The following is a 12,593-nucleotide window of genomic DNA, read 5'->3' as shown; positions in this document are numbered from 1 at the left end:
TCGCAATGCTTTTCTACATGAGATTCTCAATGAAGAAGTCTATATAAGCCAGCCTCAGGGTTTCACAAACTCCAATTTTCCTACCCATGTTTGCCGCCTTCATCGGTCCCTGTATGGACTCAAACAGGCCCCTCGGGCATGGTTTCAACGTTTGTCATAGCTTCTTAAGAAAATGGGGTTTCATGCTTCCAAAACCGATCCTTCCCTATTTATATATAGTAGTGCCACAACTCAAATGTATGTTTTGGTATATGTCAATGACATTTTGGTCACTAAAAACAATTCAGATCGGGTTACTGCCATGCTTCACCAATTAAGTACAGAATTCAGCATTAAAGACTTGGGTCCCCTAGACTTCGTTCTTGGGATTGAAGCTCATAATCATCCCAAGGGAATGCTACTTTGTCAAACAAGGTATATAGATGATCTCCTCACCCGATCTGGACTGGCTGATTGTAAGCTCTTACTCACCCCAATGTCTACTACTGCAACTACATCTGAGGCAGGGGGTGTGCCCTTAAAAGATGTGACTCAATATCGATCCATTGTTGGTGCCCTCCAATATGTGACTCTTACACGCCCTGATGTGGCATTCTCCGTTAATAAAGTTTGTCAGTACATGCATTCCCCCACAGAAGACCATTGGATGTTGGTGAAGTGCATTTTGCGCTATCTTAAAGCAACAAGGGCCCATGGGTTGCTTATTGAACGGTCACCTGACAACACTCTCCAGGCTTTCTTTGATGCAGACTGGGCAGGTAGCTCTAAGGATCGTAAGTCTACTGGCGGGTATGCGGTCTACCTTGGCCCAAATCTAGTATCTTGGAATTTAAGAAAACAGCAAACTGTGGCACGCTCCTCCATGGAATCCGAGTACAAGGTGGTGGCTGATGCCTCTACCAAACTTTTTGTGGTTAGAATCTTTATTTCGTGAGCTAGATTATACCATCCGTGGACCCCCAATTTTATGGTGCGACAATATTGGGGCCACTTACCTATCGGCAAACCCTGTATTTCATGCCCGGACAAAGCACGTGGAGATTGATTTTCACTTTGTCCGTGATCGCGTTGCCAAACGGCAGCTTTCGGTCCAGTTTATTTCCACTGCTGACCAAATAGTGGATATATTAACAAAGGCACTTCCCATGGCTAGATTCCAGTTCATGTGGGACAAGTTGAAGGTTCGTTGTCTCTCTCCTCCAACTTGAGGGGGTGTATGGACGTATGTAGAGTTCAACTTCAACATAGAAACTCTATATACGATTGAAGATTTGATTGAATGTATTTTAAGTATGCAAAGGTGTAATAAGATAGGCCATTCTATAAGAATTATTATCACATGTGATAATAGCTGTAGATTTTGTGTATCACCCAACCGATTGGGGTTCCCTCTTGTACATTTAAACCACATGTAATACAAGATTTTTCAACGGATTACAGTCAATAATATCCTTGCCTTAACCGTCTCATTCACCAAAATAATATCATCAACAAAAAGAATACACCAAGGCACCTCCTCGTGAATGTCTTTGGTTAAATCAGTGCAAACAAGCACAATTGTAATTGAGAATTCACTATTTTACCCAAAAAAAAAAAAAAATTCACTATCTTGGCCCCCCCTCCCCAATTTCTATAATTGTCACAACACCGTTATACATATATTTAATTATGTCTACATATTTATTTGAAACACTTATCTTCTTTAATACTAGTTAGATTAAGTTTTTTATATTATTTTTTCTCCTTCCTAAAAAAAAAAACAAAATAACCCTGTGAGAAAATGTAGAAAATGTTGTAGGTTAAGAGAACTTTTTCATTTTTCTTTAGTTGTCAAAAAAAAAAAAAAAAAAAAAAAAAGAAGAAAGAAAAAGAAAAAGAAACAAGAGAAAAGAGCATGAATGTGGCAAAAATAGGGACCTACCCTAGGGTTTTAGAACTAGGAATCGGTGACGGAATCTGCCACTGCCGATTATTGATTCATATCGGATTGGAATCGGCCGGAATCAGTCTGAATATCCCTAGAATCGTCCTGAAACAGCCGAAATCGGGGGAATCCTAGGATGAATATTCTGATTCAGAACGTACAAATTGGAATCAATTCAGCCGATTCTGATTCAAATCGACCGAGTTCTGATCTGATTCACAGATTTTTGAAACCCTGCCCAGTCGTACCCCTTAGTGTTATTGCACAGCGCACAATGCGCATTGTAGTAAGATGTCGATTGAGGCGTTTTGAGGGTGGTGGGATGGAGAGGCAAAGACTTGAGACTTCAAGAATAAAATAGAGCTGGATCACCGGATTGTTAACGGTTCTCTGCTGACAGCAATGCAGGGAGGATCAACTGGCGTCGGCTATGGTCTCAAGTACCAGGTGACCCAAAATCCAGATCATTTCTCTGTTTGACACTACAAATCCGTTGCATTCTGAACCCTAAGCTCACAATTCTTCTCGTTATCTGTTCATGTACAGGCTCGATGCATTGCAGATGTGAAGGCAGACACAGACAACACCAGCTTCATCGCTGGTACTCTCAGTCTCAAGGAAGAAAACGAGGTAATCTACGAAGATCCCATTGAACCTATTTGTCTTCAGCAGTTCCAGCTTTGTAGTCTGTTTTCGATCCAAGCAAATCTTCACGAACTTAGTACTTTTCTTCTTGGTTTTGGGATAAAATTTCAGGTCCACTTGATACGGCTTTCTTCGCCCGGAACGGAACTCATTTGTGAGGGTTTATTTTCGCATCCTAATGAGATCTGGGATCTCTCATCCTGCCCCTTCGATCAACGAATATTCTCCACTGTTTTCTCTTCTGGTGAGTCATGGATTTAATTTGTTTGTTCACCTGTTTCAATGTTGCCGCAGATGGTAGCCATACACGCTTAACTGGCCGTTAAGCAATAAAAATGATGGAACTGGCACCAATAAAGTACATGTTCCTTTTACCATGGAAAAGGATAAGGGAAACACCTTTAATATGGTCTCTGCACTGCGATAATTCATCCATGAGATGGTCATTAAAATTGAGCGAATGACGCTCCCCTTGTGAATACAGATATAAATACATGATATACTCTAGTGGGGTCAAATCTAAGAATAGATCTTGTAACCGGTTACAATTTGGCATAACCAAATAAGAACTATATAACATCACATAACCAAATAATAACACTACATAACATCACCAAAGACTTTCGAAATTAAATCACTGATAGTATATCATGAGACATTTTAATGAGTTAGGACTCTTCAATTCAAGCAATGCTGTAGGCATTGGCATTTGGGTTTCCAGAAGCTTCTCCTGTGTTTCCAGCAAATTGGTGTGTCACTGTAGGTTGGTGATCAGGTTCAGCTGTCAGTTTGACAAGTTAGAAATTCAACTTTGATGTTTCTATCTTATTCTTTATGTTTCTAGTTGCACTACAAAGTAAAACCCTCAGAAGATCATTACATCCATTTTGTGGCAGATTTTAGAAATTTCTAAAACTGGTCTGGGAGCGAAATCGTTATATCACTATTTATATATCTCAACTCACCCTTATCCCAGCTAAGTGGGGTCGGCTAAATATCATTATTTATGTATCTGAAATAGGTATATGGTAGTTCTAGAAGTGGGCGTCTGATGGCCTAAATGTTTGATTTGGGTTTCCAAATGCTTTGACTGTCATGTTTCAATCATCTTTTGACTGACCATGATTTTGAGAGAAATCATGGTCCTTAAGGTTGATTCAATCATAAATATTTATCTTTCATGGTCCAAATGGTTCAACCATATGATCTGGTTCATTTAAAAAAGAATTTCAGTGGTGTTTTAGATGAACAAACAAGAAAAGGTTGAATAAAGGAAATTTATTTTTCTTAAAAACCTTACTTTGTGTGTGTGTGTGACAATTACAATGCTTACTTTTGCTGAGTTTTGTAATATTACATGGACTTTTCCAATCAAAGACACTGCCACGGTGGTCTGATGGCACTCCATGCTGTAATAGGTGAAGTATTTGGAGCAGCTGTTTGGAGAATCCCTGAGCTATATGGCCAATCGAATTCTCCACAATTGGAACAACTATTTTCCCTAGATGCACATGCTGGGAATATCAAAAGGTGAGTTATTTGTAATTGGATTCACACTTCTGTTCTTTGCTCCTGTGGCAACATAGACCATTTATGATGTAGTGTTGGCACTAGGAAATGAATTAGATCTCTGTTGCGTGCCTCTGTGGTTGTGTAACAAAATTGTGTGCATGCATACCTGTGTATTTGTGTCCTTTTACTAATTTCATCTTTCATTTTCTATTTACTCCATCTAAAGATGTAGATGGATGCGTTTCAATTTCTAGATTTGAATAGGTCTGAGTGTGGTGCCAGCTCATCGCCATTCAATGTCTTGTCTGCAAAAGTTTGGGCATGCTTGCTGAATAGGTCTGAGTGTGGTGCCACCTCATCACCATTCAATGTCTTGTCTGCAAAAGTTTGGGCATGCTTGCTTACAAGTTATAATCCTCTACTCATAGAAGCATTCTTCTAGTGGTTATGAATGCATGTGCTTGAGAAGTTTCTCCAAATTAAACATTATTTGAAGCAACTGGGGAGAAAGTATTTTGTTGATCACCGTCTTACAGCAGAATCTTTGTGTATGGGGCTTGAGCTGTATTTTCTTGATAATTAAGTCAGTTCAAATTTCTTGAAATTATTTTATATTGGTTTCTATAGCTTTGGTATGTCCCTCCCCAAGTCATGTAGCAGTTCTTTTCTTTGACTATTTAACTTACTCTTTTTCTAATCATTCTATCATTGACAGCATTCTTTGGTGGCCATCTGGAAGGCATGATAAGTTGATTAGCATTGACGAAGGAAATATTTTCTTATGGAGTCTGGATTATTCAAAAAAGATCGCACAGGTGTGGTCAACAAGGAAATCCTTGGAGTGGTCCAATGTCAATTATCTATGATATGTGTCACACGAAATGCGTTGCTGAATTTAAGGTTTTCTGTTTCTCTCTGTTCTGTTGTGACAGTATAATAACCCCTTCTTTTGAAATTTTAATTTCCTGAAACTGCTAGGTGCTTCTTTGCCTAATATTTTGCAATCTCATGCTAGTTGTGGTCATATTTCTTCTCCAGACATTGAATGATCATATAATTATTTCTTATTATGAGTGTATGGTCCTGGTCTTCTGTCCTGGTAAAGGACATGCATGTATGCTCTTATATCTCACCTCTTCATGCTGTTGTAGTAATTTATTTTTACCATTGTTTCTGTGTTGAAGTTTGAAGAATGGTGGTAGCTCGAAAATAATAGTGTAAATGGAGTACAGGGAATGGATATGTGACTCTACAACCCAAACTAAGAGTTATGGTATTATCATCATTATTAAATTCAATATTTATTATTAAGGAAATAAGTTCTGGATAGAAACTTTAAAAGAAATGATCTATAGTTCAAGAATAAGGTTTTGAGATGTGGTTAGGTTGCTTGACATCTTAATAAGGAAGACATTTTGAAGAGAGAAGAAGAGGAGAAAAGTTATAGAACCACCTATTCTAGTACCAATCCGTACTAAAACATTACAATAATAAAGTCTTATGGTTGGAAGTGAGTGAGCTTCTAGCTTCAAAATTTATCGCATTTAACTAAGAAGTGTAGGTTATCTATTAAAAAAAACTAGGAATGTGGGTTTTACAGACTTGAATTCAATTCATCAAGCAAAATTTCCCCCAAATATTTCCATAAATCTCTGACAATGTCTATAACCAAAGGAAGGATGCTCAAAGAACATTCTTACCTGTTTTATTAAGTGTTGGACCATCAATATTCAGTTTTTTTTTGGACTGATAATAATAATGGCGGTATTTCTTGAGCTAAATAACTTGTCAACATGAAATTATGGTTTAAGCGATTCAACATAGCCTTATCCCAACTAAATGGGGTCGGCTAAATGGATCCTTGCTCTCCAATCAGCTCCATTCGAAGTCATACAAGAAATGAGGCCTAAATTAAGCATGTCTTTCGTCACCACTTCTCCTATGGTTAATTTAGGTCTGCCCCTGGCTCTTTTAGTTCCCTCAATCTGAATCAATCACTCCTCTAGTCCTCTGTACTGGGGCATCCCAAGGTTTAAGCAATTCCTAGAATCAATATGGATGTTGGGTACCATTTGTGTATGGTGGCTTTCCTTCAGGTCGTCTCTGGTGAATTGATTCCCTTTCACCTGCCTTTCTTTCTTCTAGTGTTAGGGGGTGATTGTATAAGCATTTTGCTCCTACCATGTTCTATTGCCTTGTGCACTGGGTTCAACCTTTTTTTTGCCTTTTCCAAATCTCCTGCTCCCTCAGAAGGGGAGAAAAAAAAAAAGAGAAAAGGGAAAAAGTTATAATTCTGGACACTTGTGCCTAATTGTCTTCATTCTCCAATGTGCCTGTCCACCACTTGAGCGGTTGCTATGAAAATTTTAAATAATTGTACTGCAGGCAGCCACCCTTCTCTTTCCACACCAAAGCCACCTCTAATCTGATAGGTTTATCGGAAACCATAATTGATGGCATTGCTTGACCTGCCCAATGGGAGATACACTTGCATGCCTTAAAGTTTACATTATTTTCACTGACTAGGCCTGTGTTGTTTCATGTAATTTTAAAGTTCTTGTACCTTGCCAGAACTTGCGTGGTGCCATTGCTAATGCAGCCTAATCCAAAAATTGGTCTTATTTTGATATCTATTAGGCATGAAATTTTAATTCTTTGGGTTTTATTTGTAATGGGCTGAATTATAAAGCCCAAAAGGGGTCTAAAGGGGTGTAATAGATATTAATAAGTAGTGGGGTCCATTAGGTACTGTAGCTGGCTTTAGTTTAGTCACTAAAGAGTCCTCTTATGATTAGTTGTGCGGGGCTCAAGTTACCTAGAAGTTGTCTAGAAGATACAAGTATTTCAGACTTCGGAGTCCTTGTTTGTTAAGTTAGTCTAGCTACCTAAGAGGTTTAGACTTGGGAGACTTTCTTTTGTTTTCCTTAGAAATATTTAAGGGAAAACCTTGTTGTAACCAAAGTCGATGAAAACTAAGTTGTAACATACATTCCATTGCCCTTCTGCTCAGACTAACTCTGTGTCACATGATGGACAAAAGCAGTCATTGTGCAAATGCCACTCAAATGTGTGGAAAAGGTTTATTTGAACCAGCATCTTGTCTTTATGAGCATAACAGTAAATTGCCTTACATTGGACCCTGCTACTGAATCTCCCGCCCCCAGTAGAGTATGGCCCAATCTCCCAAAGGCCCTTCATTGAAATACCCACTGAGTTGTCCATATTGTTGCTCTATTTGGATTAGTGAAGCAGCTAAGGAAACAACACATGCAGTCATGCACTGCACAACATAGAGGAAAACACAAGTTTTTGAAAAAGAAACATTCCCGTTAACCTGCAGTCCACAACTCGAATGATGGCATAATCAGAATCAGATATGAAAACACAAATTCGAAAGTGATCAAGACAACTTCGACACCATTCTCTTGGACAAAAGAGTCTTGGTTGGCAATTTTGCTTGCGCAGAGGCTTCATAAGATTCTGAGAGGAGAAGAGAAGGTGATGAGCCGAAAAAGAGGAAGAGAGAAATTGGGAGAGTTGAATCACAGTAGGGAGAATGTGCTTGGAAGCTAGGTCAGAGAGGCCACAATCAGTTCGAAAGGCTTCTATGAGAAGTTCCTCCAGACTAGATGGGTTTGTGATGGGGACATCATGCCCCTCTTTGTGCAGCATTACCAGAGGCGCAGGTGACTACTTCCACGGAGCCAGTTGCTATGGTTTAATGATGATTTAAGAGGCTACAGGCTAGCGCGAGGCTGTTTAGACACCTAGGGTTATTTTTGTCATTTTTATTTTAGTACTTATGTTAAATAAGTGAAGGGCATTTAGTATTTTTTGTTTAATCCTACAGTTTCGTTTCAGCCCTTATAACTTAAGTGAGAGCATTTTGTTAGTTTCTTTTGTTTTAATTAGGCTAAGGGTATTTTAGGGATATTCATGCAGAAAAGAATTGCTGCATAAGCTTTCGCCCTCCCCCTTTCTACGATTCTCCCTCTCCATCTCAAGGTACGACTCTCCTCTCTTATCTCTCTCTCCTTCTTTCCCTGCCCCTCTCGCTCAGCTCTCCTTTCTCTTTTCTCTTTCCCCCTTGCTGGCGTGAATACCCTTCCCATTCTCTGCTTCCGAAACCCCCCCTTTTGTCCCTTGTGACCGAAACTCCCTAGCCCCCATTATCGCCATTCCCCTCCATCTCCCCAACTGAAGCACCTTTCCTCTCCATCTCTCCCAACCGAAACCCCTTCTTCCCCATCCTAACCCTATCACTAGCCATCCCAGCCCCATTCCTTGGTTTATCTTGGAAACCCTAACCCTAACTCAACCCCTACAGCCTATCCCTTCTTCTTAACCTTAAAACAGAATTTTATATTTATGTTTGCATGGTTTTCCTACCCTTTTCAACCCTGAAACAGTAAGTATTTTGAATTGGTTGCATTGTCATGATATTAAATATATTCCTAGTGCTTCTAATTAGTGGTTTATTAATCTTTGTGGACTGTCATGCATGTTTAATGATTCTTTCAATACAATGCCCTGAATCTTTTTACCTGGCTTTGTGGAACTAACCATACTTGTTGCTAGAATTGTTTCCTAAAAGCTTAAGGTGTTTATTCATTTGATTTATGGTGATATCTTGCTATTGGAAAATTCTGTTATTTATTTCTAATGCTGAATGTAACGTTGTGCAAATTCCAGCCCTTGTTTCAAGTACATATTAGGGTATTACAACCTGTGGTCCTGTCCTATTGCGGGATACCTTAGTTTTTAGGGTTTGTCCTGCATCAGTTTGTTTACATATCATTCTCATTTTTCCTAGAGAGAGAGAGAGAGAGAGGTGTGAATTTAAGGTGTGTTTGCTTTGTAGCCATGTAGTTATTGTGTCCTGCCATGAGGATATTAGTTGCCAGGCTATGTTATTATTGCTCTCATTTATGCTCAATATACTTTGTTAAAAAATTGCATTTATCAAAATACATTTTGTTTAAAAAATTCAGGTACAATCACAGGAATCTGTTGGTATGCTGCATAGCTTATCTGGTGGAGCATGGGATCCACACAACCAGAATGCTGTTTCTGCTATTTGTGACTCATCAATACAATTTTGGGATATCCGAACGATGAAGTATGGTTTCCTTTATTACTGCATCCTTCTGTCATTTCATGAAGAAGTGTTTTTTATTTTAGGTTTCCATGTGTTTGTAATTTGTATAGTTGGCTCTTGGATGAAAGATACTTATCATTTTGATATGTTGTAATGCTTTGAGCCACTGTGCAACTTTTCCATATCTCTTCTTCATTTTCTATATGTTAGACTTGGTTACTGGATTCTCTCAACATGGTTGTATCTTATCCATCTAAAGAGGCCCCGTTTGGTTGGTGGGGAGGGTGTGGTTTTAATTTTGAGGGGGGTGGGTCCCACGTCTTGCTGGGTTTTAGCACAGGGATAGTAAAATGAAAAAGTATCATTTTTCCTTTCCTTGAGCAGTCAAGTGTTTCTCTCTTCTTCACTTGCCATGGGGGTGACATTGCAGGGGAGAGAAGCTGTTTTAAGGTAAAAGTGTAACGACCCCAATCTACAGGCCTAGCCAGGCTCATGAGGCCAGACCTGGCCGGAAGCCGCATAGGTAAAACCTTCCATGACATTGCAATGACAGCTAGAAAGAATTAGTGCTTAACCATAATCTTAACAGCGGAAGACTTTAAGATAAAATGAAATTAGATTCTTGGAATTAAGAAAAATCAGATTCATTAGTATTTAAATTCGAATAAATGGCATTTCATTTGCTTATCCTCAAGAGATAGCATCATATCAAAACATGAACTGTTAAGTGTTAAGATCATTCACAAGGCTAAAAGGCCTACATTAGAATAAGTACAGTCATCCATCAATAGTCATTAACATGAATATTTACAAGTCATGTATATCTTTCAAAAGGAATTTCTCAAAATAAAGACAACATAGGTCTTCACTCATCGTCTTTCCGGTCAACTCCCTTGTCCTTATCTTTTGATCCATCATCTTTAGAAAAATGTTATAACAATGAGGGATGAGCTAAAAAGCCCAGTGAGTGAAACCATATTAATCATTCACACAATCATCACTACATTCATTCACATGCCTCACCGCCCGTGTCTTGGTCTAAGCCTCAACAGGTTTGGTGTTTTGGTTCATTTCACTGCCTAGGGCTGCAACAGGGTCGGGTTGGGCCGGGCTTTTTAAAACCCTAGCCCAACCCTGAGTCCCCTTAGCTGGGCCCAGACCCGCTCTGACCCTGACTCAGGGCCTAAATACCTTGACCCTAACCCTGACCCTGACGGGCCAAACCCAGCCCAAGCCCGCCCTGATTAGCCCTGATTGGGTCGGGCTTGGCCTAATGGCCCTGGCCCTGCAATAATTAAATTAAAATAACAAGTCTAGAGAAGATGTGAGAGAGGAGGCTTGAACCCAAGACCTTTTGGTAGCAATTGGTTTTTTCACTACACAAACTGCCAAGTGCACTAAGCACTTGTTTATATTAGTAATAGCTTCTATTTTTTAATAAATAAATAAATTTCTTCAGTGCTAAAATCAGGATCAAAATCAGGGTCGGGCTGAGCCCGAGGTCTCAACCCTGACCCGACCCGACCCGACCCTGACTCAGGGCCAGGAATTTCTGGCCCTAACCCGCCCTCAGGGCCAGAAATCTTAGCCCATGCCCTGTTCGGGCTCAGGGCGGGCTAGGGCAGGTTTGGGCCGACAGGGCCAAACTTGCAGCCCTATCACTGCCTGTGTCTTGGTCAAAGCCTCAACGAGTCTGGTGACTTGGCTCATCTCACCATCCATGTCTTGGTCAAAACCTCAATGAGTCAGATGATTTTCCCATCTACCGCCCATGTCTTTGTCGAAATCTCAATGAGTTTGGTATGTGTTGAAACTGCTTCCTCTAAAAGGCCGACCTTGTAGGAAAGGGAGGAAACAATATGTATATCATCAGGAGCTATAACACGGTGGACTATCCAAAGGGGGACATGGGCGGATAAATAATTTTTTAACACCTGCCCGTTCCATAGTTGTCATGGGGTCGCCATATAGACGCCATGGCGTCATATCGCTGGAGAAGTGGGCATATTGACCACCGATATGGATGATGTAAGAATATCGACCGATATGGCCACCATGTCGTTGGCATGGCCCCGCCATGGACACCATACCACGACATATGGCCATATCGGGCGACATGGTTGTTTCAAATTATAAAACTTAATTTTTTTTTACCATTTTTTATTTTAATGCTTTTTCCTTAACATAAAAAAATTAAAAAAACATCAAACAGAAAACTCTAATACACTATTGACTAATACACAATCACATATTCACATCAGCAATTTTTTTTATTTTATTTAGATGGGTTGTTTATTAGCTTTATTCACTCAATATAAATTACGTTCTTGTAATTGCTTTTTTGTTTTATTACTTTTGTAGTCACTTTCTTATGAATCATATCTCAACTCTCATGATTTTTCAACTTTATTATCAGCAAGACTATTGCTATCAATTATTTGATAATCCATGATTTCATATACACTATTGGATATTACACTTTCATGAATTAAAGCATAGTACATTAGTAGTACACTTTAATGTTACTTTTTAATGTTATAGGGTATATATTTGAGCATACTAAATGACATTAAAAATAGAGAAAATAAAAAATAAAACATGCTCGATATGATCGCCATGGCGGGCGACATGTTGATATATCGACATGACACCTCTCCACCGACTTGGATCGCCGTGACGACGTGACAACTATGGCCCGCTCCCAGGAGGACTCGATACCATGACCCCCCTGCCTGCTCTGATACCATGTTGGAACCGTTTCCTCTAAAAGGCCAACCTTGTAGGATAGGGAGGAAACAATATGTATATCATACAGGAGCTCTAACACGGCGGACTATCCAAAGGGGGACACGGGTGGATAAATAATTTTTTAACAGTATGTCTATTTATCATTTCATAGCATAAACTATTCAATGCATTTCTTGACATATGTAACGACAACCATTCATTCATGTCATGATAAAGCATCAAACACTTTTGAAATACATTCCATTCCATTACATCATTTCATGGCAATCATCACATCAAACACCATACATTACAGTAACAACTATAGCATCCAACATTTTCATTCATGGTCATCCATAGATCAATATAGAACCACTCACCTCAATCAATGTTCGTTCGATTCGTCGCAATACCAAATAGTCTGAGGTCCTCAAGTACTTGACTATTGTTTCCGATACCCTACAGTGCAAAAACAATCCATTCACATGTGGTTCAAATCCCAAACATAGCTCTCAAAACAGTCCTTACAAGGTCCCCAATAAAAAATCATAAAAAAGGCCTTTCTGGGCAACTGGTCTGATCGGTGTCCAGCCGGTACACTACCAGTCTGACCGGTCCCTGGGTTTCAACCCAGTCCTTGAAATTGAAACTCAATCTGGATTTGGGCTTCTCAAGGGGATTTTCATC

The 12,593-nt window shown here is 39.5% G+C and overlaps 2 protein-coding genes across 5 annotated transcripts in view; both read left to right on the top strand.

The window, feature by feature from the left end:
• The first annotated feature begins 235 nt into the window (after positions 1-235).
• Positions 236-934, top strand: LOC122662865 (uncharacterized mitochondrial protein AtMg00810-like). The gene has a single exon (XM_043858573.1). The coding sequence runs from the start codon at positions 236-238 to the stop codon at positions 932-934; it is 699 nt and encodes a 232-aa protein (XP_043714508.1).
• Positions 935-2,230: 1,296 nt separating this feature from the next.
• The window catches only part of LOC122662452 (WD repeat-containing protein DWA2-like), a 44,797-nt gene continuing 34,434 nt past the window's right edge, over positions 2,231-12,593 (top strand). For all 4 annotated transcript variants that reach the window (XM_043858087.1, XM_043858084.1, XM_043858086.1 and 1 more), the window contains exons 1-6: positions 2,231-2,371; positions 2,471-2,554; positions 2,681-2,813; positions 3,988-4,099; positions 4,797-4,896; positions 9,073-9,200. In XM_043858087.1, the coding sequence (XP_043714022.1) occupies positions 2,327-2,371; positions 2,471-2,554; positions 2,681-2,813; positions 3,988-4,099; positions 4,797-4,896; positions 9,073-9,200 (602 nt within the window). In that variant the 5' untranslated portion in view covers positions 2,231-2,326. The remainder of the gene's footprint in view (positions 2,372-2,470; positions 2,555-2,680; positions 2,814-3,987; positions 4,100-4,796; positions 4,897-9,072; positions 9,201-12,593) is intronic.

Source organism: Telopea speciosissima, chromosome 5 (assembly GCF_018873765.1).
Source record: "Telopea speciosissima isolate NSW1024214 ecotype Mountain lineage chromosome 5, Tspe_v1, whole genome shotgun sequence".
NCBI lineage: Eukaryota > Viridiplantae > Streptophyta > Magnoliopsida > Proteales > Proteaceae > Telopea > Telopea speciosissima.
This window is presented reverse-complemented; position numbering and strand designations above follow the sequence as displayed.

What these genes read in the sequence shown, in the direction of transcription:
- LOC122662865 (XM_043858573.1), top strand. Translation starts at nt 236, where the DNA reads ATGTATGTTTTGGTATATGTCAATGACATTTTGGTCACTAAAAACAAT.